Source organism: Mesocricetus auratus, unplaced genomic scaffold, assembly GCF_017639785.1.
Source record: "Mesocricetus auratus isolate SY011 unplaced genomic scaffold, BCM_Maur_2.0 Super-Scaffold_100024, whole genome shotgun sequence".
NCBI lineage: Eukaryota > Metazoa > Chordata > Mammalia > Rodentia > Cricetidae > Mesocricetus > Mesocricetus auratus.
This window is the reverse complement of record NW_024429205.1, coordinates 14,745,944-14,772,997: the sequence shown is the minus strand read 5'-3', so window position 1 is coordinate 14,772,997 and position 27,054 is coordinate 14,745,944. Positions and strand designations below refer to the sequence as shown.

Below are 27,054 nucleotides of genomic sequence, written 5' to 3'. Positions count from 1 at the left end.
AAACTATGAGTGCTGATGTCCTTTACTTCCTTAAACATAAACTCAAACTATTAGGCCCTCCAACCTGAATGTACATATGTACATATATATATATATACGTATATACATATATATACACACACATGCATATGTATATATGATAAATATGATCACACACATATTATATATACATATGTATATATCTTGACTTTTGTAGTGGAAAAACTCCTTCAGACAGGTAAGATGATCCTGGAAGCCACAGAACTACTTCCAGCCCATGCAGACTAAGACCAAGAACACAAGATTGTCTGTCCCTCCTGTTGAGGACACACACCTCTCCAGGCACTGCAGTTTTGTTCAGAAGCCGGTGGACAGATCTTCAAAGCTTACCTCCCCCAAGCTAATCTTGCAAAACATCCTTGTTGCAGATGGGATTCCCCAGAAAACAGACCATGAGAGAGGATAGTGTATACAAAGATTTCTAAAGAGATCCCAAGATGGCCACCAGGGTAGGGTAGGTAGGGTTGCCAGAGGGAGTTCTGAACCATCACAAAGCCCAGCTGGCCCCATAGGGAACTGGGAAACAGGGATGGGCCTTCAGTGTGGTCCCCAGATAGGGCAAGGGCTAGGCCTTTATATTTCCTCCCACAAATATATCTCCCCCAAGCAATGACTGTCATCACCGCTAAGAAGGAGCATAGTGTTAGGCAGCTGTTCTTAGCCAGGCTGTCAACAGTAGTCACTGCAACCAGGCAAAGCAGTGGCTGACCTTGGTGGGGGTCATGGGACAGCATAGCCACCTGTGTAGGCTGTCCGTGCAGATAGGATGCCCAAGATCGAGAGCTGGAGAGAGAGATTCAGTAGCATGGGAGACAGATCTGGATCCAAATTTTAACTTTGTGCTTGTAAACTACAAACTGTGTCTGCTCAGATCTAGTATCAAGATTCTTGGATCTTCATTTGTAAAATAATAACAGTACAATTTACCTTAGGTATTATTTGTTGGTTGGTTTGTGGCAGGGTATCACACAGCCCAGGCTGGCTTCTAACACACTATGTAGCCAAGGATGACCTTGAACTTCTTCTGGTCCTCCTGCCTCCACGTCCCAAAAACTAGGATTAGAAGTGTGTAACACTATGCCAAGTTTAATACATGCCGGGGATCAAAGCCAGAGTTTTATGCATGCTAGGCAAGAACTCTACCAATTAAGCTGCATCCCCCATCCTTTAGAGCACTTTTTTTTAAAGTGAGGATTAAATAAGTATAAAAATGTCCTTGGCACAGCACAATCTTTCATAAGTGGCACTGATGCTGGGCGCCCATAGTAATTGTTGCTATCTTAGCAGCTGCAGAGGCAGACTGCTTCTCTGGCATTGGTGCTGGATGCCTGGAGATGGGAGCTATGTCAAAGTCTATGTCCAAAGCCATCAGGTGCACAGACTGCCGGGCCCCAGGGTGTCTGTTAGAACAGCTAGCAGTCTCCTTCAACCTCCAACTTACTGGGCTAAAGGACTCTGTTTAGAGACATTGTCAAGAACAAAGAACAATACTGGGAAAGGGATTCTAACTGTTTTCGCCAATGGAGCACATGGCAGCCTTCTGTGCCAGGCTCCAAGAGGGCAGAGCAACAGAAATGGGAGAGACAGTCACTTTACAGGCTGTGGCATTACCTACCAAACATACTGGCCTGTCCAGAGGCTGTGACCCACAGGACAGCGAGAGGCGTTTGATTCTATTATCTCTTATTTTAAATGGTCAGCAAGTAGAAAGAGCCATTGGCTGGAATGACTTTTGAGCACATGGGAAGTTCAGAGTGTAGTACCGCCATCAGGGCCACCAGGAGTGACTATCAGAACTTTAGCCTTCCCTTCTGTGGGGAATATACCATAGGGACTGGAGCACTTTAGACAGAAGGTCCCAGTATGCAGGTCCTGGGATTGGAAAAAGATGATTCTGAGGTATAAGCCCATCAGTCAACTGTGGGGCCTTGGACAAAGGTGGGTGCCTTCCCAGAGTGCACCAGGAACGTATCTGATTGGTTTGGGTTCCTTACTCATTGCAGGGAGGGGGAACACAGCAGGGGTATCTCAGCAAGACAGTATCAGACAATCTTGGGACATGATTCAGGCTTGCCTGGGGCACTTGGCAGAGTCTGCTTAGACTGGATGCCCTAAGCGAGCCCCCACGATTCCGTGATGGAGCGTCTCCACACATCGTATCCGCAAGGATAAAGCTGCAGATGGTCAGGGTAGCGTTTTAGCCATGGAGGGACGTTCGTCATTGTGAGCAAGAGCACGAGACAGTAACCTTGTTTATGTCAAATTCAGCATGCGGGCCCTGCTTAATTCCACCTTCTCAGTTGCTTTTCTGAGGATGGTCGGGTCTGGAAGCAAACACAGGCTAGCTGTGGGGGGAAGGCTGCTTTGGAATTCCAAGGGCCACTCTTTTTTATCTTTTTATTTTCACGGGTCATTAAATCCCTTCATGTATAGACATCTCCCTCTGTTAAATATGAACAAGACTGTCTACCTCACGTGCTGGCTTGAAGAATGCATCAGGTCACGTGGGGCAGACAGCAGGTGCACCAGCATCCAGCCTAGCCCAGAAACATATTGACCACAGCTGCTCTTACCACTCCCACCAAGTCTCTGGGTGAGGAAACTGAACCAAAAGGCTCTAGCATGCCTTGGTGAACACCAGAGGTGACGTAGCCATCCATCCCCCGGAATGCCGATGGCCTCTCTGTTTTGAACCACAGTTAAGCCCATCAGGACTGGCAGTTGACTTGATGGTGCTCCACATAGAGGGAAAGACTTAGCCCAGGCTTCACACAGGGATCGGAGCACTTCCCAGAACCCAGGTGGTGGAGTTAAGGAGGTTACTACCAGGGTCACTATACCTGTGTGTGTTTCCCTTGCTTTTTACTCTGAATTTACAGGAATGGCTGTAGACACTGAGCTCTACTGAGTGTCTCCAAGACATGAAGGCTGCAGCCAGACATGTTTTGGACCAGAATCACCTTCGTTTGGTTCAAATGCGTGAACTTGTCTGATAATAGCAGAGTTTATTGTAAGGAAAGCCCACCCAGGCTGCACTCCCCAAATTATACCCTTTGTCCTGGTAATTGCATAGCCATTCAGAGCCTGCATCTGGCTTATAATAGCGTTTCCATGCAGACCAGATTGAGAGCCACCTCTCATTTGGTGGAACAAAAGGAAATTACACACTCCTGATGACTCAAGTCCCCCCCCCTTGGGGTACTAGAAAGGCACAAAATCTCGAGTCATTTCTGTCTGAACTTTGTGTATTTGGGAGTACATTCAGCTTCAACATCCTCAGCTGTAAAATGGGAATACTGAAACTGCCTTGCCCTCCACAAACCCAGAGAATTACAAAGTCAAATGCTATGTTCACATGTAACCACATTTGAAAAAAAAGCTAAAAAGCATCACAATATGAGTTTTGAAAGGTATTTTCAGTATAATGGTTTCTGTTTACTAGCAAGCAGAACAGATCTGAGTCAAAATGAAAAGGTCACATTGTAACTGATGTCTTCTGTAGTGACAAAACTCATGTTTTTCCACCGTGTTTAATAAGACAGGTAACTCCCCCCACCCCCTGCAACTTTCAAAGTCACATATGTGTGTGCTCAGAGTCTGGGGGTGTCCAGGCTGTTTACCTACTACAGCAGTGATGTTGACTTGTTATGTATTGTTTGAACCATCTGTTCAGGAAGGATTTATTGTGTTCTAGCGCTAGTTTGAGTCTGGCATGATCAGTGGGGAATGAATTCACCAAGAAGCCCTGGAAAGCATCTTTCCAGGTGGAACAGTGATTAGAATTCTTTCAACTTTGTCCTTGCTTGTGTTTGGTCCATTTGAGAATGGCCAGGAACTTCACGTAAACAACAGACTATCTACTGCACCTCATAAAGTAATCTTGAAGGTTTCAATTTTGACTGCATGCAGCCTTGGGCAGCCTTGAGTAGCTGAGCACAAGTCCAAACAGTGATGTCTAAGATAGTCCCAAGTCACTGCCCTAGAGGCAGTGGGACCTAGGAGAATGGAGCTTATAAATGGAGCAGACTAAGTCTCATGCCATAGGCAACTTTATTCGGAGCATCAGACAAGTTATACTCTGAGGGTTATGAGGAGACACATGAGGAAAGTGTCCAACCACAAGGACAACCTGCACATAGCGGGCAAACCACGTGAGGCAAAAACATGTTTTCCCATAGTCATACAAACATATAGCCATAACCAGTTGTAATGAGTAATCTGAAGTAAACTCACTGCTCTTCACTACACCTGGGAGGGGTGTGAAGGTGAATTCCAAGAACAATTCTGTGTTTTTTTAAGATTTATTTATTTATTATGCAGTATTCTGCCTGCATGTATGTCTGAGAAGAGGGCACCAGATCTTGTTATAGATGGTTGTGAGCCACCAAGTGGTTGCTGGGAATTGAACTCGGGACCTTTGGAAGAGCAGTCAGTGCTCTTAACCTCTGAGCCATCTCTCCAGCCCCAATTCAGTGTTTTTAAAGAAACTGAGATCACAAGACTCATGACTTGTTTTCTTGGAGTTTCCTCACAGGCACTTAAAATTCTCCAACTACACCTCTATTCTAAGACCTTGTTATGACAGCCCCAGACTGGGGCAAGGTCCTTATTCTGTCTCTCCCCCAAAGAACCAAGCTGAACAAAGCTCACCTTCAGATGCAATATATCCCTCACCGCAGCCCTGAAGTCCCATCACGTCAGCACAAATCTCTTTCTGTTCCAAAAGGAAACCCCAAGCCATCTACCGTTTTCACTCACTTACCAGTTAGGTGATAGGGAGCTCCTCTAATCCTTGGATTCTTTTATGGAAGTCAAATCCAATGCTTCCATTGGTCTTAGGGGACAGGGGCAGGCACAGGCTGGGCTTACTCAAGTTGGGCTTGGTGTTAGTATTCAGGCATCTGTACTGGCCTGTCCTTGGAGTTCTGACAGAATACACCCTCAGCTGCAGCCACTAAGAGCACCACCTGTGCGTATTCCCTATGTTCCCTTTTAAAAGGGCCCTGCCTACCTCCCATCCCATCCCATCCTCCTCTCTCCCTCTCCCTCTCCCTCTCCCTCTCCCTCTCCCTCTCCCTCTCCCTCTCCCTCTCCCTCTCCCTCTCCCTCTCCCTCTCCCTCTCCCTCTCCCTCTCCCTCTCCCTCTCCCTCTCCCTCTGTCTCTCTCTCTCTCTCTGTCTCTCTCTCTCTCTGCCCCTCTCTCCCTACTGATTTGATTTCCCTCCTCCCCTTTCCCATTTTTATGATCCCTTTCCCTAATTTAAAAAAACCCTCTGCTTGAACCCTGTTGCATCTTTCTCTCTTGAGCGCTGCTTTTCTTAAATTACAACACTTGGGATTTGGGGCACTAAGTCTGGTCCTTTTCTTGGTATCCCACTCAAGTGCAGGGTAAAAACCAGATTCTTCCCAACCAAGTCACTGTAGCTCAAACAAACATGAGCATGCTACACACACACACACACAGAGAGAGAGAGAGAGAGAGAGAGAGAGAGAGAGAGAGAGAGAGAGAGAGAGAGAGAGAGAGAGAAGCACAAACATTTATCCAGAGTCACAATCATTACTGAGGGAAAGTAAGCAAAGTTTCCCTAACTGCACACAGCCTACCAGCCCCACCCCCCAGCCCCTGTTCTCCCTCCCGTATTGGAACTGTATTTTTGCTGGTGCATAAGGGATAGCCAGACGGACCCCTTACAGAGCCATACACACACCCTCATGCCCACCACTTCATCTCCAGAGACCTGGCAGAAGCGTCCATTTATTCTCCTCTGTACATTTCAGATCAGGTCACATTCTTGAGCTCTTTTTACTGTGGTCTAAATAACCCCTGGAGGGTTTGCTGATCCAGTTAGGCAGACAATGCAAGACTCATCTCTGCCGGGTTACTCCACTGAATATTAAGTGTTTCTGAGTGTATGAAAGGGAAGCCATGGGCCTGGAGGAGCTCATTAAGAAGCTGACCAGGCAATACCACTCAGTCCTCCAGAGGTCGTCTCTGAAGCTTCAGGGTCAGCTCTGCCCTACAAGCTACCCCAGCTGCAGCTGGCCCCCAGGGTTCTCTGCCTCTTACCTAGGCACAAAACTAAAGACTGCTGCTCAGCTATAGAGCTGGGCCTGATCTACTGAGCAGGTTCCGTCCTCAGCTTGCAGATCTCTGCTTATATCTGCTTCCCATATGGGTGTGTAGGAGCCCAGGCTTAGTCAGCATCGGGGACACACCCCATGATCCAGCTTAGCAGGAAGCCTGCTACTTTGTCCTCTGTGGCCATTCCCAAATTATGTAGACAATTATTGACCTCAACAATGGTTATGTTGAGACAGGAGTCAAAGAGAATTAAGTCAGACCAAGTTCTAGGGTGGTAGGTCACAAGTCATGCCCCTGCAGGAAGAGGATATACAGATAGTGAGTTTTCAAGGCAACAGAAAGCAAACCCAAAACATTTAATTTCCAGGTTCAATGTTGACCAGACTGCCATGAGGCCAGGGAGATAAGAACCCCATTTCCTTCTTTAGGCAGTCAGCAACTGAAGTTTGGGGGGCTGCTTTGCACTTCTTCTGTTTACCCATGTAAACTGGGGGGGCTTCAGAACCATATATGGGAAGACAGACAAATATTGACATGGAGAACTTGCTTGAAGCCTAGCCCACGACAGACTCAAACTTCTCCAGGAGCCCAAGGCAACAGAGAGCAGGCCGAGACCTCAGATGGCAGATCTGGGAGTCCTAGACAGGGACAGTGGTGATGGTGAGGGGAGGTGGGGGGCGTCTGACAAGATGTAGTCCTATGCAAAGTGGGGGGAAGCTTTTGTATTTTTGAGAATTATGAGGGTGGAAGTACACCAAGAAATACGTGCCCGCTAGGGGAGGTGGAATCAGTGAACTTTGAGGTCCCACCCACTCCAGAAGGCCTGGGTTCTGAGACCAGGCAAGGGCTGTGCTATTCATTCAGTCAGAGAGGGTCTTCACAAGCATCAAAGGCGCATGCCTTTCAGAGTATCCAGGGCATTCACGGGCAGCCTTTTTTCCTGGTCTTTGAAGGGAAAACAATAATTCCATGCTTAACCCAAAACATCTTGGGGTAGGGCCATGGTCTTTGAATTCTTCCTGGGGCTGGGACTGGTGCAACACAGGCCTGCCTGCCACCTGGCTTAACCTCAACCGCAGGGGCTCAGCCTTTTGTCAGAGTGAGCAGGGGCAACTGGCATTTGGGACATTCTGGTTTGACTTCCAGTCACTCGGAAGCATCCATAATAGCTGTGACTTAGTGAAAGTCCATGGCAGGATGAGATTGCAGCCAACTTGACTTCCTTCCAAGCTGCACTATCATGGGGCCAGCAATATTTCAGATGAAGTTAGATGAAGTCTTTCCTGTGCTCTGCCTCCTAAATCAATGAGAAGTTTAAACGGTTAGAAAAGTTCACTAGTCGCCTGGATTTACAACTTAACCAGGTGGTTAAATTGTTCTAGGCGTCCATTTCTTTCTGATAAATAAGAACCACATAACTTGGAATTGATATTCTGTGTTTCCAGAGATGGGGATTGGGGGGAGACGGAGACAGAGACAGAGAGACCCAAAGACAGGGACAGACAGACAGACAGACAGACAGACAGACAGACAGACACACACACACACACACACACACACACACACACACACAGAGAGAGAGAGAGAGAGAGAGGAAGAGAGAGAGAGAACACAATTATTAGCATCTAACCTTGGCTTCGATTCCTCTGTGAGGCAGCAAGACAGAATGTTCAGGTCTCACTGAATCAGCCATCAACCATGAGCTTGGGTTTGAAATAAAGCAGAGAAGGACACCCTGCCTGCTGGGATGCAGGGATTGCTCCTACAGACTTCCAGAGCCCAAGGACCAGAGCTCTCAGTGTTCTAACAGGAGGTATTGATGCTAAAAACAGTGATCTCTTAGATGAGGCACAACAGAGGGGTTGTTATTTGGCTGGCTGGCTGGCTGGCTGATTCATTCTCTCTCTCTCTCTCTCTCTCTCTCTCTCTCTCTCTCTCTCTCTCTCTCTCTCTCTCTCTCTCTCTCTCACACACACACACACACACACACAAATCAAATCATATCTGCTTGCTATTCATAGCCCTGAGCTCAGAGCCTGGCATAAGGTAGTTGCTCAGTGAAGAGTTGATGATGAATGGGTGATAACATGGAGGGGTAAAAACTACCAAGACCCCACATACCCCGTCCTGAGCACGTGACAGCCATGCTCCACCCACTCCTCAGATCCTTGACCCTCCTGAGTTAGTTAATAACTAGAATGCCTAAGACCTTTATGTTGGAGAGTGGAGGTGCTCAGAAAGGAGGTGACAGAGCTTTTTAAATTGTGTTCTTAAGGCTCTGTGTGATCTCGGGCAGCCACCCCGTTCTCTTTAAGCCTCAGTTTTCTATCTTTTAAATGGGAAGTTCAGATTGAATGACTTTGGGTGCCTCTGCTGTTGTTCTTTTGTTTACTTTAAAGAGAGTGCACGTTGTGGAACACGAACCATGGGGCGGGGGAGCGAGAGGTAGAGAAGAAAGAGAGAGAAGAGAGAGAGAGAGAGAGAGAGAGAGAGAGAGAGAGAGAGAGAGAGAGAGAGAGATAAGAGAGAGAGAGAGAAAGGGGCAAAGGGGAGAGAGCCAGAGAGGAGAGCAAAGAGGAAAGGGTAAGAGACAGCAAAGAGAGGAGAGCATAAGTGGGCAGGGGTCTGTCCTTTAAAGGGGTCCTTTGCGCCTGTGTGCAGACTAGCTCTCTTGGAACCCTGGGCTGACCAGAGTGCTGCCTGAGTGCATTCTGCCAGGTAACAGGGGCAGGCCAGCATAATGCCTGAATCCTTTCATCCGCCACTTGTGGTAGTATGTTACAAATAAAACCAATAGTATCTTACAAGGGAACAAAATCATAATTTGAATACTATTTTTTAATTTTCCATGGAGCAGTTGTATAGACTATGAATTATTCCAGGCCACCTTTAAAAATCTGATATACTCTTATCCTCTGAGAGAGACCAGATCCCTGTCTGAAGAGTTCAATGAAGAATGACATAGGGATATGTGTGTGTGACTGTTCCCTGGCCTCCTGAAGTATACCAGGAAACCCACAGACACAGACTGTCAAATAATTCTTTTTTTTCTTCTTCTTCTTCTTTTTTTCTGAGACAGGGTTTCTCTGTCTAGCTCTGAATGTCCTGGAATTCACACTGTAGACCAGGCTGGCCTCAAACTCACAGATCTCATGCTCAGGAAGCCAGCCCTGTCTGCAGCGGACGGGGTAGGTGTAAGTCATTCCCAGCAGAGGTTGCCTTCGTGGTTAGAGAGCAGGTTAATCATAGACTTCTAGCCTGTCAAGGTGAAGGGGTTGGGGAAAAGAAAACAGAGGAGGAAACAGCAGACACAACTAGAATCCTTACATTCCATAAGAAACATTCAAACTTCATTGGATGCAGCCATGAACCAAGACACACCTTTGTGGTACTTCCAGTCACGTGACTAGAGCATCTTCCAATCATCCTTCCTGAGGGTTAATGTTTTGAAATTTAATGGTTATTGTAAGGTATTTATTAGTAAGGTTGGAACTTACATCAGCTGTGAGGCTGAGGGGCCTATGGCTGGTCAAGAGGATTAGATAGTATCATTAGAATAGAGTAATGGCAGACTTACTGGTGGCTTTGTAAGAGTGAAACTAAAGGCATACACACACACAAATACATACATTCTCCTTTGTCTTGCCATGGGATGTCCTGTGATGACCTCTTGGGACTAGAAAACCCTTATCAGATGTACCTCTTCATCTTAGACCTCCAGAAACAGAGGCCCTTTTGCTTTTTAACTTACCCAGGCTGTCGTATTGCACAATTAGCCACAGAAACTGGGCCAGCTCACTACAGTCTTAAAGGTCAAAGAAAGGTTGCCACAGGAATTGATTGATAGTTGTCCCAAGTTCTGACGCAGCAGAAACTTACCCTCTCCCCCAAAGCCCAGGGAAGCAACTACTACCTACAGAGAGAATCCTGCCCTCTAAATATTGTGTTTATTTCCAAGAAATAAATCACACAAGATTCTGATTATAATAACTCTGTCCCTCATTCTGTTCATTAAGACCCCAGACATTCGGGAGGTTTGGTAGGGATCCCTGCAGTCCTCCTGAACATAGGCCTGGTGTTGTGTGTACAACACAAGTGTGTAGGGTCTGCCAGAGTGAGAAGCAGCTGCGTGTAGACTGACCAGGGAAGCTGGAGCGATTTCCAAGCACGGACCCACTGCAAGCTGTGCTACAAAGGATCCTAGTTAGGAGAGTCACAGGAAGAGACAAGACTTAGGAAATGGGGGAGGGAAGGCATCTTTAGGCCTTTCTCTTCCACCAGAGCAGAAGGATGAGCTACACCAAGACGAGCTTTACTTCCTTTTTAAAAAATATTTATTTATTATGTATACAGTGTTCTGTCTGCCTGCATGCCTTTATGACAGAAGAGGGCATCAGATCCCACTCTAGATGGTTGTGAGGCACTATGTGGTTGCTGGGAATTGAACTCAGGACCTCTGGAAGAGCAGCCAGTCCCCGTAGCCATTGAGACCTTAACCATTGAGCCATCTCTCTGCCCCCCCCCTTTACTTCTTAAAGCCTCACACATAGAGAAAGCAGTGGCATCCCCTGCAGGCAAGCTCATGGGCGCCCCTGGCCACGAGGCCTGAGCCCCACCTGCCCATTCAGTGCAATAACAAAACCTAGGATTCTTTCACAGTCTACACACACTTGGACAGGTCACCAGACTAATGACAAGACAGCAGGAGCCATCCCACCTGCCAGAGTGCCAGAGTCCAGTAGAAACTGAGTTAAATCTCATGGGCAGATCTCTGACATGTCTGCCCTTAGGAGGAGGGAGCTGCAAACATTGTTTCACTAAGGCCTAAACCCATTCTTGGTGGCCTCCACCCGGCCTCTGACTCTGAACCATCAGGATCCGGTGGTCTCAGTGACCACTTCCAAGGAAAAAGTTCCTATCTATTCAGTTCCAGTTCTGCCTCTTTAAACTCCTATAACGTTTTTCACCCTTGACCTAGTGAAGGAGATGCCTGACCAATCACAGTGTGATTTGAAAAGGATGAGTCAGAACCCCGCTAACACAGCCTTCCCAGACACCTGTTGCCAGGCAAAGCCTGAAATCACACTTGTTCTTCCAAAGGCTGGGAGGACCGAGTAACTCTGCCTTCTACATCCAACCACCACGGGGCAGCCTTCCCACCTCACGAGGGCATAGACCCCAGATTTTGCCCCAGATACCTTAGAATTTGGGAACTGGCACAGCTGAATTGATTTGGCATTCTATCTGAAAGTCACTTAGAGGGGAAAAAACCCTTTAAAGTGAACCAGGAACAGCCAAAAATCTCTCACTGGTGACTAGCCTTCTCCAAAACACAGCCCAGATCTCGTCAAGGTCAAGATCAGTTTTCTGAAAAAGCTGAGACTGTGGCCACAGTGAGCTTGGAGGGATTTGCTTTGGACAAGAATTTCCACCCTGCACCTCCTCCGCCTGGTGCTTTACCCTTGGTCAAGTGTGTATGTGTATATGTATATGTTTTTTTTTTCAGTCTGCCTTGACCAGAAAGTTAAAAGAAAGACCACGACGTCAACTCTGTACAAAGGACTTTTCTTCAGTCTGTCCATTCCTGCAGTCTGATGAAGCTTGGCTTCTCCCTCCGTGCTAGACAAACAAGTCTGCACAGACTTAAAAGGATTAGCAGGCTCTATTGTCATGGGTCTGGTAAACTCCCCAGTAGAAATGGAGCCCTGGGCTCTGACACTCACAAGCCTAGTGGTCAAAAGACCAAGTCTCCTCCCCCACTCCCTTTGTGATTGAGTCTGAGGATTTTCCTGGCCTGCAAAGAAGCAGAGGCTTGCTCTCTCAGTTTACAGATGTAGCCCTGCGTTCTGAGCCTCCAAGTCTTGCTCACATGGGACTAACAGCTAAACCTTCATAACATATATTTCTGGATTTCTTCCGAGTGGTCAGCATCTTTACCTGGGCAAGTGACCAAGCCCCTTACCTCTAATGACTACTGTCATCCAGCTGGAGCTGGCCAGTGTGCTTCTGAAGGTTTGTGTCATCGTTATAAGGCAGTGAGTCAACAGCCTGGAACCATGCCATTGCTGCCTCTGCTGAACACTCGGGAGCTTTGTGCACTGCTCCCAGACCCTTCTACTGCACACAGGAAGGACTCCATTTCTGCTGCCACTTCCCCTGGCACCTGAATGGCAGGCACTCACTCCCCTGCATAAGCTGCCAAATTCATCTATGCAATTGACAGCATCTCCAGTTATCAAAGGCCCCCTGAACTCCAGGAAGGGTTCCGTGACTGAGTCGTAGCCTAAGTAACTTTCATGGGCTACCTCCTGCACCAGATGCTGAGGTTGTATGACAGTGGACACCATACAATTCTCCGGGGACCTTATGGTTAAGAGGGACTTCTAAACAACTCTGATGTGATGGTTTCGTTTTATCTCATTATATTTTCTTTTGTTAAAATGTTTAGTATGCCTTAGAAGCCTTTTTTTTTTTTTCTAATGAGAGACTGAAGGGAGTGGATCTGGATGGTAGTAGAGGTAGGAGGGGTAGAGGAAGGGGAAACCATAATCAGTGTATGTTATAGGAGAGGGAACCCATTTTCGATAAAAGGAAAATAAAATTAAAACCATAAAAGAAAGGTCTCCTATAAGCGAGAATTTTCATGATGCTGCACTCACATATTCAGCAAATTTTCTTCTATGTCCACTCTGCTTATGTGACTGAGATGAGGACTCAGAATGAACCAGGCACCATGCCAACTACCTGACTTGGTCTTTAAAATTATTTTACAAATAAAGAGGCGGAGGCAGAACTGTATAAGAACAATTGGCCTTTGAGGGTGGGGAGATAGCTCAATAGTTCAGAGCGCAGGAGAACTGGAGGTCTGATCCTAGAACCCACACAAGACATCAGGCATGGCTGCACACCCTTGTAAGTTCAGCACTGAGGGATCTCTCAGGCTTTCTGGCTGCCAGCCTAGCTTGAGAGGAAAAAAAAAAGGAGCTTCAGGGTCAGTGTTCAGGGTCAGTGAAAGAACCTGCATCAAACTAATAAAGTAGAGAGAGATAGAGATAACTGACACCCAGCACCCTCTTAGTGCCTCTGTTCCCACCAGTGCACAGAGACACACACACCTGCATATGCCGCATACACATGTGTGCACGCGCACACACATACACATACCACACACACACCACACACACCACACACATCACACATCACACACCACACACACCCACACACACCATACACCACACACACCCACACACCACACATACACACCACACACACACACCACACACACCCTACACCACACACATCACACACCACACACACACACCACACACACCCTACACCACACACATCACACATCACACACCACACACACCCACACACACCATACACCACACACCATACACCACACACACCCACACACCACACACACACACCACACACACACACCACACACACACACACCATACACCACACACACACACACCACACACACATACCACACACACACACCACACACCACACACACACACACCACACACACACACACACACACACCACACACACACACACCACACACCACACACACACACACCACACACATCACACACACACACACCACACACATCACACACACACACCACACACCACACACACACACCACACACACACACAGACCACACACACACACACCACACACACACACACACACAGACCACACACACACCACACACACACACACCACACACCACACACACACACACATCACACACACCCACACATCACACACACACACACCACACACACACACCACACACCACACACACACACCACACACACACAGACCACACACACACCACACACACACACACACACACACCACACATACACACACACACAGACCACACACAGACCACACACACACACACCACACACACACACACACCACACACCACACACACCCACACACACCATACACCACACACCATACACCACACACACCCACACACCACACATCACACACACACACCACACACACACACACACAGACCACACACACACCACACACACACACCACACACCACACACACACACACACACATCACACACACCCACACATCACACACACACACACCACACACACACACCACACACACACACCACACACACACACAGACCACACACACACCACACACACACACACACCACACATACACACACACACAGACCACACACAGACCACACACACACACACACCATACACCACACACACACACACACATCACACACCACACACATACACCACACACATACACACACAGATTGACTCAAGAATACACAGGCAATGTCAGCAGGAGGAGGGCTTTTGCCTGTGAGCCTTGGCTTTCCCGAACACTATCTATGCTGCCCACACACCTAAGAAACAGAACACAGCGAGGTCCACAAGATCAGAGAGGAAGGGAGACCCGCCCCTCCCCGCCCCTCGCTCCTGATCCACTCTTCTGCCTTTACCTTGAGGCCCCTGGCAAAGTCTAAGAACTTGGACCTCTTCCATCATCAGCTGGGGATGCACAGGTAGCAGAGATGGTGGGGGCGGGGATGTGTGCCTGTGACCTGGACCACCGCTACCTCAGATCTCTGCACCCCACTCATGATCCTGCTGCCCATTCTGAATGTCCTTTGTTTACTTTTGGTCACTGTGACACCGGATCATACCAGCCTGGGAGAAGATACTTAGTTTGCTAAGCCTGGTTTGCCCTTACCCCCTTCGTACTGTTTCTATGTCCTTTGAATTTTGTCTTATTCTATTGTCAGGTAGCCACCTGTATACCCTGCAACTTTTACTGTCCCCCATAATGCTATAGCTTTGAATAATTCTTCCCTGGCACTACTAAACCCAGAGAAGAGAACCTAGGGCAGCTAACTTACGTTCACGTTATCTTGTTTATTTCCTCTTGGTCTCCATTTGGCCTGCGATTCTGAGACATCCTTGTGAGGAATTTGTAGTCCTTCGAATGCACACTGTAAAGAAAGGGGCATGAGTGGACCTTCCCACTTAGTGTCTGCCTGGGTATGTGATCACATATCTGAGCCTTCCATATTTGGCCATTACTGAAGACGGTGTATTTTACAAGTGCTTTTTTTTAGCATTCATATAAATAATGCATTTTTTATACTGTCAGAGTCCCACAGCAAATGTGTTCCCGCATCCCTTTGAGGTGCTTCTCGAAGGTTTTAGTTGTTTATCTAAAGGTCAAATAAGCTCTGGAACAAAATGGAATCGGTCAGTAGCAAGAACTGGCTTCTTGTAACATTTGTTTCTTACCTTTTCAGAACTGAACAGAGAAGCAAACTCCAACTCACAGTTGTCAAGCAGGGATAGCAGTCTTTAAAGGTTTGCTTCCCCAGGCCTGCTCTTTCAGTTGGCCACTTCTGAAATGGAAAGACAAGCTAGGTCTACCAAGAACCCAAGTCTTAGCCTACCTTTCTCTGAAACTTATAGCTAAGCCCACAGTGTGACAGCTGAACACATCCAGCCACCCAGGTGACCCCGTGGAGGTGGCTCTAGTCCTGAAAATGCATTGGCATCTTTCCCCCAGAGACCTCACTGGGTTGATCTCATCATGTACTTTTGCCAGAGGTGGGGTTCAGAAAAGAAGGCCTTCTCTCCACTGGTATTGCCAGTGTGCAAAGCCTGGCCTTAACAGAGGATTGGTTTGGGCTGTAGATGTAGCTCAGTTGTAGAGCACAAGCTTAGCATGCATAGGGCTCTGGGGTCCGTCTCCAGCGCAGTAATAGCAGCAGTTGTAGTTGCTGGTGGTGGTGATGCGGTCGTGGTGATCTGGTGTTGGTGATGATGGTGGGTGGTGGTGGTGGTTGGTGGTGGTGATGGTGGTGGTGGTGGTGGTGGTGATGGTGATGGGGCTAAGGAGACTACAATTGGTAAAGTATTTTCAGTATAATCATGAGGGCCTGAGTTCAGTCCTCAGAACCTATGGATAGATGGTGGTGGCACATGCCTTTAATTCCAGCACTCAGCAGGCAGGCGTAAGCAGATATCTGTTAGTTTGTGGCCAGCCTGGTCTACAGAGTGAGTTCCGGGACTGCCAAGGCTACAAAGAGACCCTGTCTTGAAACCACCCTTCCCCAAAAACAAACAAAACCAAAAAGTCATACATGGTGGTGCATGCTTGTAATCCTAACAAGGGGGAGGCGGAAAACAAGTGGACTTCTGGGGCTTCCCGGCTAGCCAGTTTAGCCTACTGAGTAAGCTCCTGGCCAGTAAGAGACCCTGACTCAAAAACAAGGTGAACAGTACCTAAGGAGTGACACCTGAGGTCGACTTCTGGCCTCCACATGGGCCTGCATATGGGCACACTCATGAACACACACAGGCCTGTACACACACGTAAGGAAAGAAAAACAATAGATAACAATAACTTGTGAAAAGAAGATTTTTCTTAATCCCTGGACTCAAGAATCCTACACGGAGCCCAGGCATTCTTAACTCATCTATCTCCCCTTCACTGCCCATAGTAGCTATTCCAAACTTTGACCATTGCCATTTAGAAGCTTGAGTTTCAGAAATGTTGGTCCTTTCTTTATTGCTATATTCCTTCAACTACTATTTGCTGAGATCCCAGCTCTTGTCAGGCACTGGTCATCAGGCACACTGACAAGCAAGCCAACAAGCTTGCCACCTATCTGAAAGTCAACCTCCTCTCGCTCCATCCTCATCCAGATCATTGTTTCATCTCTCCAAGGCATCCGTCAGAAGCTGGACCCCGATCGCTCCACGGCCCTAGGCTGGGCTTCCAATCTCTAGGGCTTCTGATCATGAACACACTTGATTTCTGCCTTTTGCCAAAGCTCGATTCAGAAAACACAGCTAAGCTGTGCCTGCATTCCTGAATTATGGGAACTCTGAGGCAATAAGTGGTTTTCCAAGCCACTGAGTTTTGGAATAATTTGCTATATAATCATAGATATTAATACAAGAATTAAATAAAATCACAAAACAAAGGGCTGGGAGTAATACTCAGTGTGTACCCAATCAGTCCTGGCTAATATTATCGTTATTATTGCTTGTTTAGAAGTAATGCTAGATGGAATATTCTTCATGGGAGGAGAGATGAGGTCTCTTTATCTACTGCATGCCAAGCTCCCGGCATAGTGCTTAGTCCAGAGTCTTTCATTTAACAAGAAACATTTTTTGGATACAAGAATAAACAAGATAGACTGTTAATGTAGCTCAGTTGGTAGGGTGCTTGCCTAGCATGCATAAGGTCCTCCTGGGTTCAAACACCACATAATCAGGGCATGGTAGGACATACATGCCTGTAATCCCAGCACTCAAAAGGTATAGTCAGAGAATCAGAAGTTCAAGGTGAATCCTCTCCCCTATAGCTGGTTCAAGGCTAGCTTGGGCTACATGAGACCCTGTCTTAAAGGGGTAGCGGAAGGGATGGATAAATAGGAATCCATGAATTGAGTTGTCTGGGCTCTTGCCTCATATGAGGGGTTTGAGAGTTCAGGACACAGTCTGAGTAGCGAGGTTCCTTCTCTAGCCAGATGAAGAACCCAGGAATATGGTAAATATTTAAGAAACTGAGGCCCAAGGTGCCTTTGTGTGTTCATTGCTTTAGTAAACACGGGGTGTGTTTCCCAGGAACACTTTTTTTTTTTAAGCTAATCCATGCCTGCCCCACTCTTGGAAGGCACAGAGAAAACATTGAAATAACTAGCACCCACCTTCTCTCCACAGTCTACGAGAAGCATCCTGAGCTATGGGAGGGGAGAATAGGGGCTTTGTTGAAGAAATATACGCCAGAGGGGCTATGCACAGTTCTTGCCCCCAAAGAGGCCAAGTGTTATTAGAAACCAAAGAAGCTGTTCACATCATCCAAGTGTTACTGGTCCAGTTGCCCATTCTCCCACCCTCATCCTCACTATTTCTCCCACCTACACTTCCCCCGCTCCCACTTTAAGACTATTCAAATGTCTTCCTGCATGACATCTTTCCCAAATGGAGGAACTGCTGCCCCAGGGCCCCATCCTCCCCTTACCTGGTACCCTGGTACGTCCATGCAAGGACGATCAGTCCAGGTGAGTGCATCTCTGCCACACCTGAGGCAGAAGCGGTGACCTAGTTCCTTAAGGGTAAGGACAGGGTCCCATTGCTCTTGTATACCCATTAGTAGATGCTGATACGGAATAAATAGGGGTTCTGTTTCCTTCTGAGATTCCCCGGGGTAAGGAAGTCATCGAGGACACACCAGAAGTCTGCAGGATTTGCGGTACTTTAATATGGAAGCCTCTTCCCCACTCTCTCCCGTGGCAAGCACACTCCCCTCGTCCAAGCCGCTCATCCTCAAGGTGTTGTCCGCAACCCTGCAGCCTCACTGTCACGTAGGTCCTTATCAGAGTTCCCAGTTCTCACACCCCCCACTCAGACCCACTGGCTTGGAATCTCTGAGGCTACCATTTGCAGCAGTCTGTGTTTTAACCAGCTCTCCATATGATTCCTGTCATGCTTAAATTAAAAAAAGAAAATTTAACCTGCTAAAACACATGTGGAAAAGACCTTCCAATCCAGACTGAATTAAGATTAATATTAAAGGGGAATTGGAATTCTAGACAATGCCCCTTGCTGTAAAATGCCCATGTCCAGGATCAATACCCCCCCCCCCCGCTATTTTCCGAAAAACGGTTCAACCGGCAGGTAAATGAACTCAACACATTTATTTTAAATGTGCAAAATGAATTTTCATATCCTTAGAATAACACCAGATGTTTCACCTCTTTTTCCTAATTGATTTTCCAGCCTACAGCGATTCATCTTTATATTTTCCAGTTGGGTCCTGATGTAACAAAAAGAGTATGCTCTGGCAGGAATATTACAGTAAGTGCCCTCCATCTTAAAACAAGTGTAATGCCGGCTGCTATGCATCATCTGCGTGTTGGTCTTCCCCCAAACATGAAAAACAGCTTTAGGTATCCAGAATGGCCCTTTTCAGGAGGTCTGGTCTCCAGGCTCTCAGATAGCTGGCTACAGTTCTGGGCATTGGGCCCAAGCCTGAGCTCTTCTCCAACAAAGTCCTGCACTCCCTGGTACCGAGGACTCTGAAATGTGCAAGTAAACACTCTGTTTTTCTGTGGAAAGATTTGCCTCTAACATGAAAAGAAACTGTGGGATAAAGGGAGAGGTGTTAACCTATTCTTAAAGGGGCAGCAAGTCTGGATGGACCCAGCCTCTCTACTCCTGGAGAAGCCCAAACAACCCCCACTGTTGGCCTATGGACCCTGTGCCCTGCGGAGCTGGGGACCTAGAGGCATAGAGGCCTCGTTCTGGAATGCTTAACTGGGTGAAAGGTCACCACAGACAGGCTTTTCTGAGGGGAGACTGGGGAAACAGAAGCCGCAGTTTTGAGGCAAGCAACTTCAAAGGAGGCCTTCCCCACCCTGGGTCCCAGTGCGGAGGAGGAGGGGCTGGAGTGTGGCAAGCCAGCACCAGGAACCCACAAAGCAATGGTTCCAGAACAAAAACAAACCTCTGAAGTCGATGGGAGAGGCTGGCACCCTCCCCTGGAAGCTTGTGAGAGCGGGCAGGTTTGAGCCCTCCTGTCTAAAGCAGGGTTTTATTGCGGTCTCCTAAGAACAAACCAGCCTGTGTAGCTAGGGTACACCGTAGAAGGAGGTCTGTCTGAAACTAGGAGGTCTCAAGGTTGGATTTCTGAGCCGAGCCGGGCTTCTCCAGCTTTAAGTGCTGACCACTGAAACACACTTCTGTCTGCAGGGCCACTCCTGGTCCTTAGAATAAGGCATTATGGGTTCCTTCTGGAATCATTCAGGCAAAAGTTGTATCATAAAAGAGCCAGTGCCTTATTTAGCTCCCTCCCTGGACCTCACCCTAAAGCTCCAGCCACATGCATTCCCTTTCCCAGAGATACCAGCTTAGTTGGGAGGCGTGTGTGTGTGTGTGTGTGTGTGTGTGTGTGTGTGTGTGTGTGTGTGTGTGTGTGTGTGTGTGTGTGTCTGTGTGAGACGGGAGATCAGGGACAGTCTATTCCCTAACTCTTAAGTTCCCAGCCTGGTCCACACGTGTGATTAGCCACACTTCCTAGGACCATTTATTTTTTAAGTCATCTACATTTAACATTGACAAATAACAACTTTTCTCATTGTCAAAGAGTGACAACACCCCAGATCATATTTATTTAAGGCACTTTTTAAATACCTACAGAGGAAGTCAAACCAAGGCTTTAGGCCTCGCCTAATGGGACTAAACTCACAGTAATTCATACACTCTGGGTGTCTGTGTAACAAGCTTATCTTCCTCTGGGAATGTGACAGGAACAGCCCAGCCCCTCTGGGTCACCCAACCCCCCTAAAAAGAGCCAGGCTCATTGACTGCATTTACTGTAGAGGAACCAGTGGGGTAACTGCCAGAAAAGTCTCTCTGAGAATTCTTCCCACCCAAAATTCAGGTACTTTTAATGACACTATTAAGCCACAAGAGCCACTTATAAATGTCATCATAGTCTTTTAATATCTTACATAAAAAACTGTATACACAGCTTATAGAACTTTTATGTAAACATCGTAAGCTCACCACTTTGTCATTTGTCAGTTTATTTAAAAAATAAAATAAACAAACAAAAAAAATCAAGACGACAACTTAGTAGAAGTACCACTGGGATGGGCAGGGGTGAGGGAAAGGGAGTAGGAGGGAGGCTTTTCTCTGCACATCGTAGAGAAAATTTCACATAGCTGAAATGGGAGGAGGTTTAAATAGACCCCGATATGTTGCCTTCCTTTATCAAAACAGTGTGCGTAAGCTACACAAATAAAAATCACAAAACAGTGTTGACACTTTTTTTCAAGAAAACAAAATTTAGTGTTTTTTTTCATCTCCTTAAAGTCATCATAGTATTAAAAAAACAAAAAGAGACCATCAGAAGTAGATGAGGTTACAGCATACAAGTGTGGCCAGAATGCTGTCTTATGCAAATGACAAGTGCACTGAGTGTCGAACAATGAGACAATTGTGCAAAGAATTCTTCCATCAACAACAATAACAAAAAAAAAGCTTCAGTCTTTAAATAAATTCAGTAACAATAGTTTCTCGGACTGAACAACGTTCACTTGTGGGACAGGCACAAAGTTCGCTTATGGCAAAAGTGGCCCCCATAGCACTCCCTGGATCCTCTGCCGCCGGAGGCTGGAAAGGAGGTTCGCTGGGGGTTGTTGGCCCAGGAGACTCTGTCAGGAAGCCGTTTCCTCTCAACCCTAAGCCAGTTGCAAATGTCTTTCCCAGGATGTGGAAAGATGGCGAAGTCCAGTTCATGCTTGGATGGGCGGGCGCCAGATCCAGCCTGGGAAAGGAGCTGTTCTTGCGTCCTGGGTCACACCACTCACTACCACTAAAACAATACCATTCTGCCTCCGAAAATAAAATCTGTATTCATGTAACACCCCCATAGTCTTCCCCAACCCTCCCCTCCCGTGGTTCCAGGGGTCTATGTTACAGACATGGAGGGACACTAGTGGCTCGCTGGTTACAAGCGGAACATCTGCTGGAGCTCGACCACTCTGCGTGCCTCTGGGGAAACCAGAGGCAGGGTGGGGCAAGAGTGGGGTAGGGGGTGTAGGGAGTCGTACATACACACAACCACACTTTGAGGCCTGGCTCAGGAACCCCTTGGCATTCAGCAGGGCACCCAGGCCTGTGCCACACAGCTGGACACACACAGACACTGGGGAAGGGGGAGCTCGGTGCCCACGCTAATTCTCGGCGTGACCAGCCAGAGCCACCAGCAGATGCCAGGCAGTCTGGTGGTGTCCTTGGGGACGACGTGGGTCTCCCTTTCTCCCGGCTCGGCTCGTGGGTGACCGGGCCAAGGAGGGGGAGCCACGCTGGCAGGGGCGGGAGGCAGGGCGCGGCCCTCATAGCACCTTGCAGCAGTTGATGCAACCATTCTGGGAGCCGTAGCGCTTCTGCAGCGCGGCGCGCGTTGCCGTCTCGAAGACCTCGCGCACGCCCTCCTTGGTCTTGGCCGAGCACTCGAGGTAGTCATAGGCTTGGATGCGCACCGCCATGGCGCGGCCGTCATCCGTGCGCACTGGCTCTTGCTTCATTCGGGCCAGCTCCGTGCGAACATGCTCATCGCTGCGCAGGTCTTTCTTGTTGGCCACCAGGATGATTGGCACATTGGGGCAGAAGTGCTTTACCTCGGGCACCCACTTCTCCGGGATGTTCTCCAGAGAGTCCGGGCTGTCCACCGAGAAGCACATAAGGATGACGTCGGTGTCCGGGTAGGAGAGCGGCCGTAAACGATCGTAGTCCTCCTGGCCCGCCGTGTCCCACAGCGCCAGCTCCACCTGCTTGCCGTCCACCTCGATGTCCGCCACATAGTTCTCGAACACGGTGGGCACGTACACCTCGGGGAACTCGTCCTTACTGAACACGATCAGCAGGCACGTCTTGCCGCACGCGCCGTCGCCCACCACCACCAGCTTCTTGCGGATGGCCGCCATGAGCTCACCGGGCGCGGGCAGCAGGAGGGGCCCTCGAGCGCCTCGCCGCCGTCCCGCTCCCTGCTTGCCGTTTGCCGCTTTCCCGCGGCGGCGCGCTGCGGGCTAGGATCGCTAGCTGCACCGGGACCCCGCGGTGGTGCGTTCTCTCGGGGCGCTCTGGCTGCCGCGGCAGGGGCGCGGGGGCATAAGGCGCACGGAGCGTGTCGCCGCGCTGCTGCCGGGCGGTGCTGCGGTCCTCGGCTGTCCCGGAGCTGGGCTTGCTTTGTGCGAGGCGATGGCTGGTGCTGAGGACTCGGCCTAGCTTCCTTCCCGAAGAGGGTATCGTCCAGATCAAAGGTACACTGGCGCGGACAACGACAGCCGGACTGCGGTGGCAGATGCAGGCTGCGGCCCTAGCGCCCGCTATTTAAAGAGTCCGGCCACTTTCTTAATATAGCCAGCCAATGGGAAGCCATCGGGCTGAGCTCATCGCTGCGGAGCTTGGCTCCGATTGGCCGCCCGCTGCAGTCCGAAGGCGTGTCCGGCGGAGCATGATTGACGGCCCTGTCCGCCGGGCTGGGAGAGGCGGTGACTGTGGAGTCTGCGCGGCGGCCCGCCCCGTGGGGCTCTGTGGCTGCCAGGTCTCCGCCTTCGCTGCAGCCTCTCCGAGTGCGAAGCGGTGGAGCAGGCAATCTGGAGGCCTCCGGGTCTGGGTGGGCAGTTCCGAGACGAGCCTCACTTTTTGTGGGGCGTTGGCTACTCCCACGGTTTCAGATTTACCTTGCTTCCGAGCAAACTCCGCGCCCGTGCGCCCGTGTACAGACACATGGGGGAGGGGCGGCTCCTTTAACGTGGTTCTTGTTTTTACATAAACAGACTCCCATGCACACTTTTGTCCCTAGCCAAGGGTTTCTTTTTCTTTCTTACTTTCTTTGGGTGACTTACCCCTCTTCTGCTCTGGGCCGCACCCTAGTACTCGCCCCGAGGCAGCCTTTTCACAATGAGTGGCTTGACAGTAAATTGGATGGGCCTGGGTGAGCCTCCTCCAGGCTGTTCTCTTTAAGGCCTGCACTTAGTGAAGAAGATAAGGGGAGGGATCTAGGAGTAGCGCTGCCTTAGGACAATGGAAAGAGAGGTGCACTTGAGAGATAGTTGACATTTGAGCCGGGGTCCCTAGTGGAGGGCTAGGCTAAGAACGCTTATCCAGGGTAGAGAAAACAACCCACCATGTCATGATATGGTGGGTCATAACTGTAAGGATTCAGGCATTACGCTGGCTTGCCCCTGTCACCTGGCAGAATACACTCAGACAGTACCACATAACTACTAGTCTGGACACAGGTGCAAAGGACCCTTAAAAAAAAGAAGAAGAAGAAAGAAAGAAAATGTCCCCGCACACTTATGCTCTCTTTCCTGCTGTTTCCCTGGGGCACACAGGACTTTTCCTGTCTCCCTCGTCTCTTCTGTCCTCTCTCTGTCCCTGTGTCATCTCTTCACCTCTTTTCTCTTTCCTTCTCCCTTCCCTTCCCTTTCAAACTTCTCACTAAGCTCTGTCTGCCTGGCATGTTTGTCCTCCACCTCAGTCACCCTCAGCCTGCCATGGAATCCCCCAAGGTCCACCATGCACTTTATCATAAAAATAACAATAACATGTGGTGTGTTATTGCTCCTTTTCCTCCCCCCCCCCTTAGTTGTCTGAAGGCCTGCATTTGCTCTTATCTCAGCATCTTGAAGACCTAACACATATGCCTGGCCCTTTGTAAGAATCAATAAATGGCCGGCGCGTGGTAGGCCTGCCCACCTGTAGCCGTTCTAGTCACACAGGAGGTTTGGCTCAGGGACTGATCTTCTGAGCCTCGGGGTTGGAGATCAAGCCTGAGCAACAAAATGGGACAGGGAGGAATGACTATGGAGAGCCAGCCCAACTTCTCAGAGTGGAACCTTTTAGTTCTTACCTCAATACTTACCAGATTCTGCTGTCATCTGACCAAACCCATACAGTCAGCCGGTGTTTGCACAAATGATTCCAATGGCGCACTGCTCTATGTAGCTGTACAGATATAATCAAGCCAAATGTTCCATTAGTGCCACTAACCCCTAGAGCCCATCTCAGAGAACAACTTATTCAAAGACCAGAAAGCCTGGGTTTTCTTTACCCCAGGCTAGCCCTTTGTTTTTATCTGCTTTAGTTTTTCGGAACTGTCAAATGGCTTGGTTGTCCGCTGGTTTAGGAAGTCACACACACACACACACACACACACACACACACACACACACACTCCTGTTACGGGAAAAGTATAGTTACACATATTTTTCTCCTTCTAGTCAACACTTTTTATGGCTGCATTGTGAGCATTGCTTTCCTTGGTCTTAATATAGCTTGGGAATCTTGGCTATGTCCTTAAACTTCAAATATTGAGAAAATGTAAAACAGGACTTGTATCATGTGGTTCTTTAAAAGACTTAAATACAAAGAATCAGGAAGCAGGATTAAGTCCACCGTTTCCTGATTTCCAGACGTATTATACCGGTGTTCCGAGCTCAAAACCCTGCATTGAAATAATTGCTAAAAATACGAAGTGGGCACATTATGCCAAAGTAAAGAAGGAGAAACATCTCATTCTGCAGCGATTTCTTCATGGGATTTGCTCCCTCACCCACAACACTTTAGCACCCCACCCCCCAAGGACTGGCTTCTTCAGAGACCACACTGCTTACAGGATAAACTTTCCAAACTAGGTGAAGGGCTTTATAATCTCCCCCCTTTTCCACCTCCACCCTTCAAAATGCACTTTCACTACAAGGCAATATCTAGATTTAATTTTTCTGCAAGAGAGAGCATTTTCAAATTTTTATTAATATGTAGATTCTTACTGTATGATGGGTAGCAGCCAATGTGAGAACAGAACTTATCTTTCAAACAGAAGGAGGGAATTAATCCATTTCTAGTCTACAACCTAATTTATTTGCCCTTTATTTGTTTTGTGGGTTTTGCTGTTGTTACTGTTTCCTCACCTCCCAGGGTCTTCTGTAACTCACACCCCACTAGACCAGACCAGAGAACGGAATTTGGAATTTTCACTAGATTATAGCGCCACCTGGTGGCACTCTCCATAGCCTTTTCTTTCTTTCCTTTTTTTGGTTGTTTTTTTTTTTTTTTTTCTCGAGACAGGGTTTCTCTGTGTAGCCCTGGCTGTCCTGGAACTCACCCTGTAGACCAGGCCAGGCTCTGCCTCCTGAGTACTGGGATTAAAGGTGTGCAACACCACTGCCCCACTCAAAAAAATGTTTTTACATTTACTGTGTACATTTAAGTGTGAGAGAGAGAGAGAGAGAGAGAGAGAGAGAGAGAGAGAGAGAGAGAGAGAGAGAGAGAGAGAGAGAGAGAGAGGAGAGGAGAGGAGAGGAGCTAGGAGCAATAGCAGCTACAATGTATGTCTTTGTCCCTTAACTAGATACCTAGTTTAACTCTGAGTTTCTAAAGAGAATACAATACTCAGAACTCCGCAGACAACCAATATAGTTTGACTATTAAACCTGAGAACTTGGACAATGACCTTTGGTCTGACCTCCCTCCAGAATCCGGGAAGGGGAACTAGATGATCGGCAAGGGGGAGGGAGGGACTGCTGCTCCAAAACTGCGCTGCAGCCACCGACTGCATGTGGCTACAGAGTCCTTGAAGCCTCTTGCCATGAAGGAATTAAAATCTCCAATGTTTAATTTTAACCAAAAAATTTAAAGCTGATATTGGAGGGGCTGAGGTATACAATTTATAGAGAGCTTGCCTAGTCTATCAGAAGCCCTGAGTTGAGCCCCAAACCAGATCAACTAGGCATGGTGGTGTGTGCCTGTAATTCCAGGGCTCGTGAAGGGAGTAGAAGCAGGAGCATCAGGAGTTCAAGGTCATCATTGACTACATAATAACTCCATGGCCATTCTGGGACACGTGAGACTTTGTAAAGGGTCAGGGGAGGCAGAGAAAGGGCTCGGCTTTTAGTTAAAGCACTGGCTAGTCTTGGCAGTTCAGGTCGTTTGACAGTTTTTGCATTTTGACCTCTTTTCCTTTCCAAAGTCAGCAGTTCAGGCTTTCTCATCCTTCCCGTTGTCCCCAAACTATCTCCATCCTTCCCTGCTCGTGAAAGTTTATAGACCTCCAGACCTGGCTGGAAGTGCTGGACAGTCATGGTCACACTCCAGTATGCCCCATGCAGGGGTGACAAATCCGCATGTGTTTTCCTTCTCCTGAGCTGCTGTGTGGTGCTGTGCATTTCAGCAAGCCTTAAGGGGATAGAGGGACATTTCCCTTTGCCCTTAAATACAGAGGCTTTCAGTGTGTGTGGGGGGGGGGAGGAGGGAGTAGAGACGAGACAGAGACAGAGAACTATAGCCTAATCCTTGTCCAAAGTTAAATTTTAGGGGGAAA

At 48.2% G+C, this 27,054-nt stretch overlaps 1 protein-coding gene and 1 long non-coding RNA gene across 2 annotated transcripts; both read right to left on the bottom strand.

Annotated features, from left to right (window-relative positions):
• Positions 1 to 6,440: 6,440 nt before the first annotated feature.
• LOC121133798 lies at positions 6,441 to 7,902 on the bottom strand. Its single transcript, XR_005870787.1, has 2 exons — positions 7,752 to 7,902; positions 6,441 to 7,418 (listed from the first exon to the last, which is right to left on the bottom strand). It is a non-coding gene; the product is annotated as an uncharacterized LOC121133798 (long non-coding RNA).
• Positions 7,903 to 20,640: 12,738 nt separating this feature from the next.
• Rhob (ras homolog family member B) lies at positions 20,641 to 23,049 on the bottom strand. Its single transcript, XM_005079081.4, has one exon. The coding sequence runs from the start codon at positions 22,649 to 22,651 to the stop codon at positions 22,061 to 22,063; it is 591 nt and encodes a 196-aa protein (XP_005079138.1). The 5' UTR covers positions 22,652 to 23,049; the 3' UTR covers positions 20,641 to 22,060.
• Positions 23,050 to 27,054: the final 4,005 nt, after the last annotated feature.

Coding starts and splice junctions, on each gene's coding strand:
- Rhob (XM_005079081.4), bottom strand. CDS start 22,651: ATGGCGGCCATCCGCAAGAAGCTGGTGGTGGTGGGCGACGGCGCGTGC.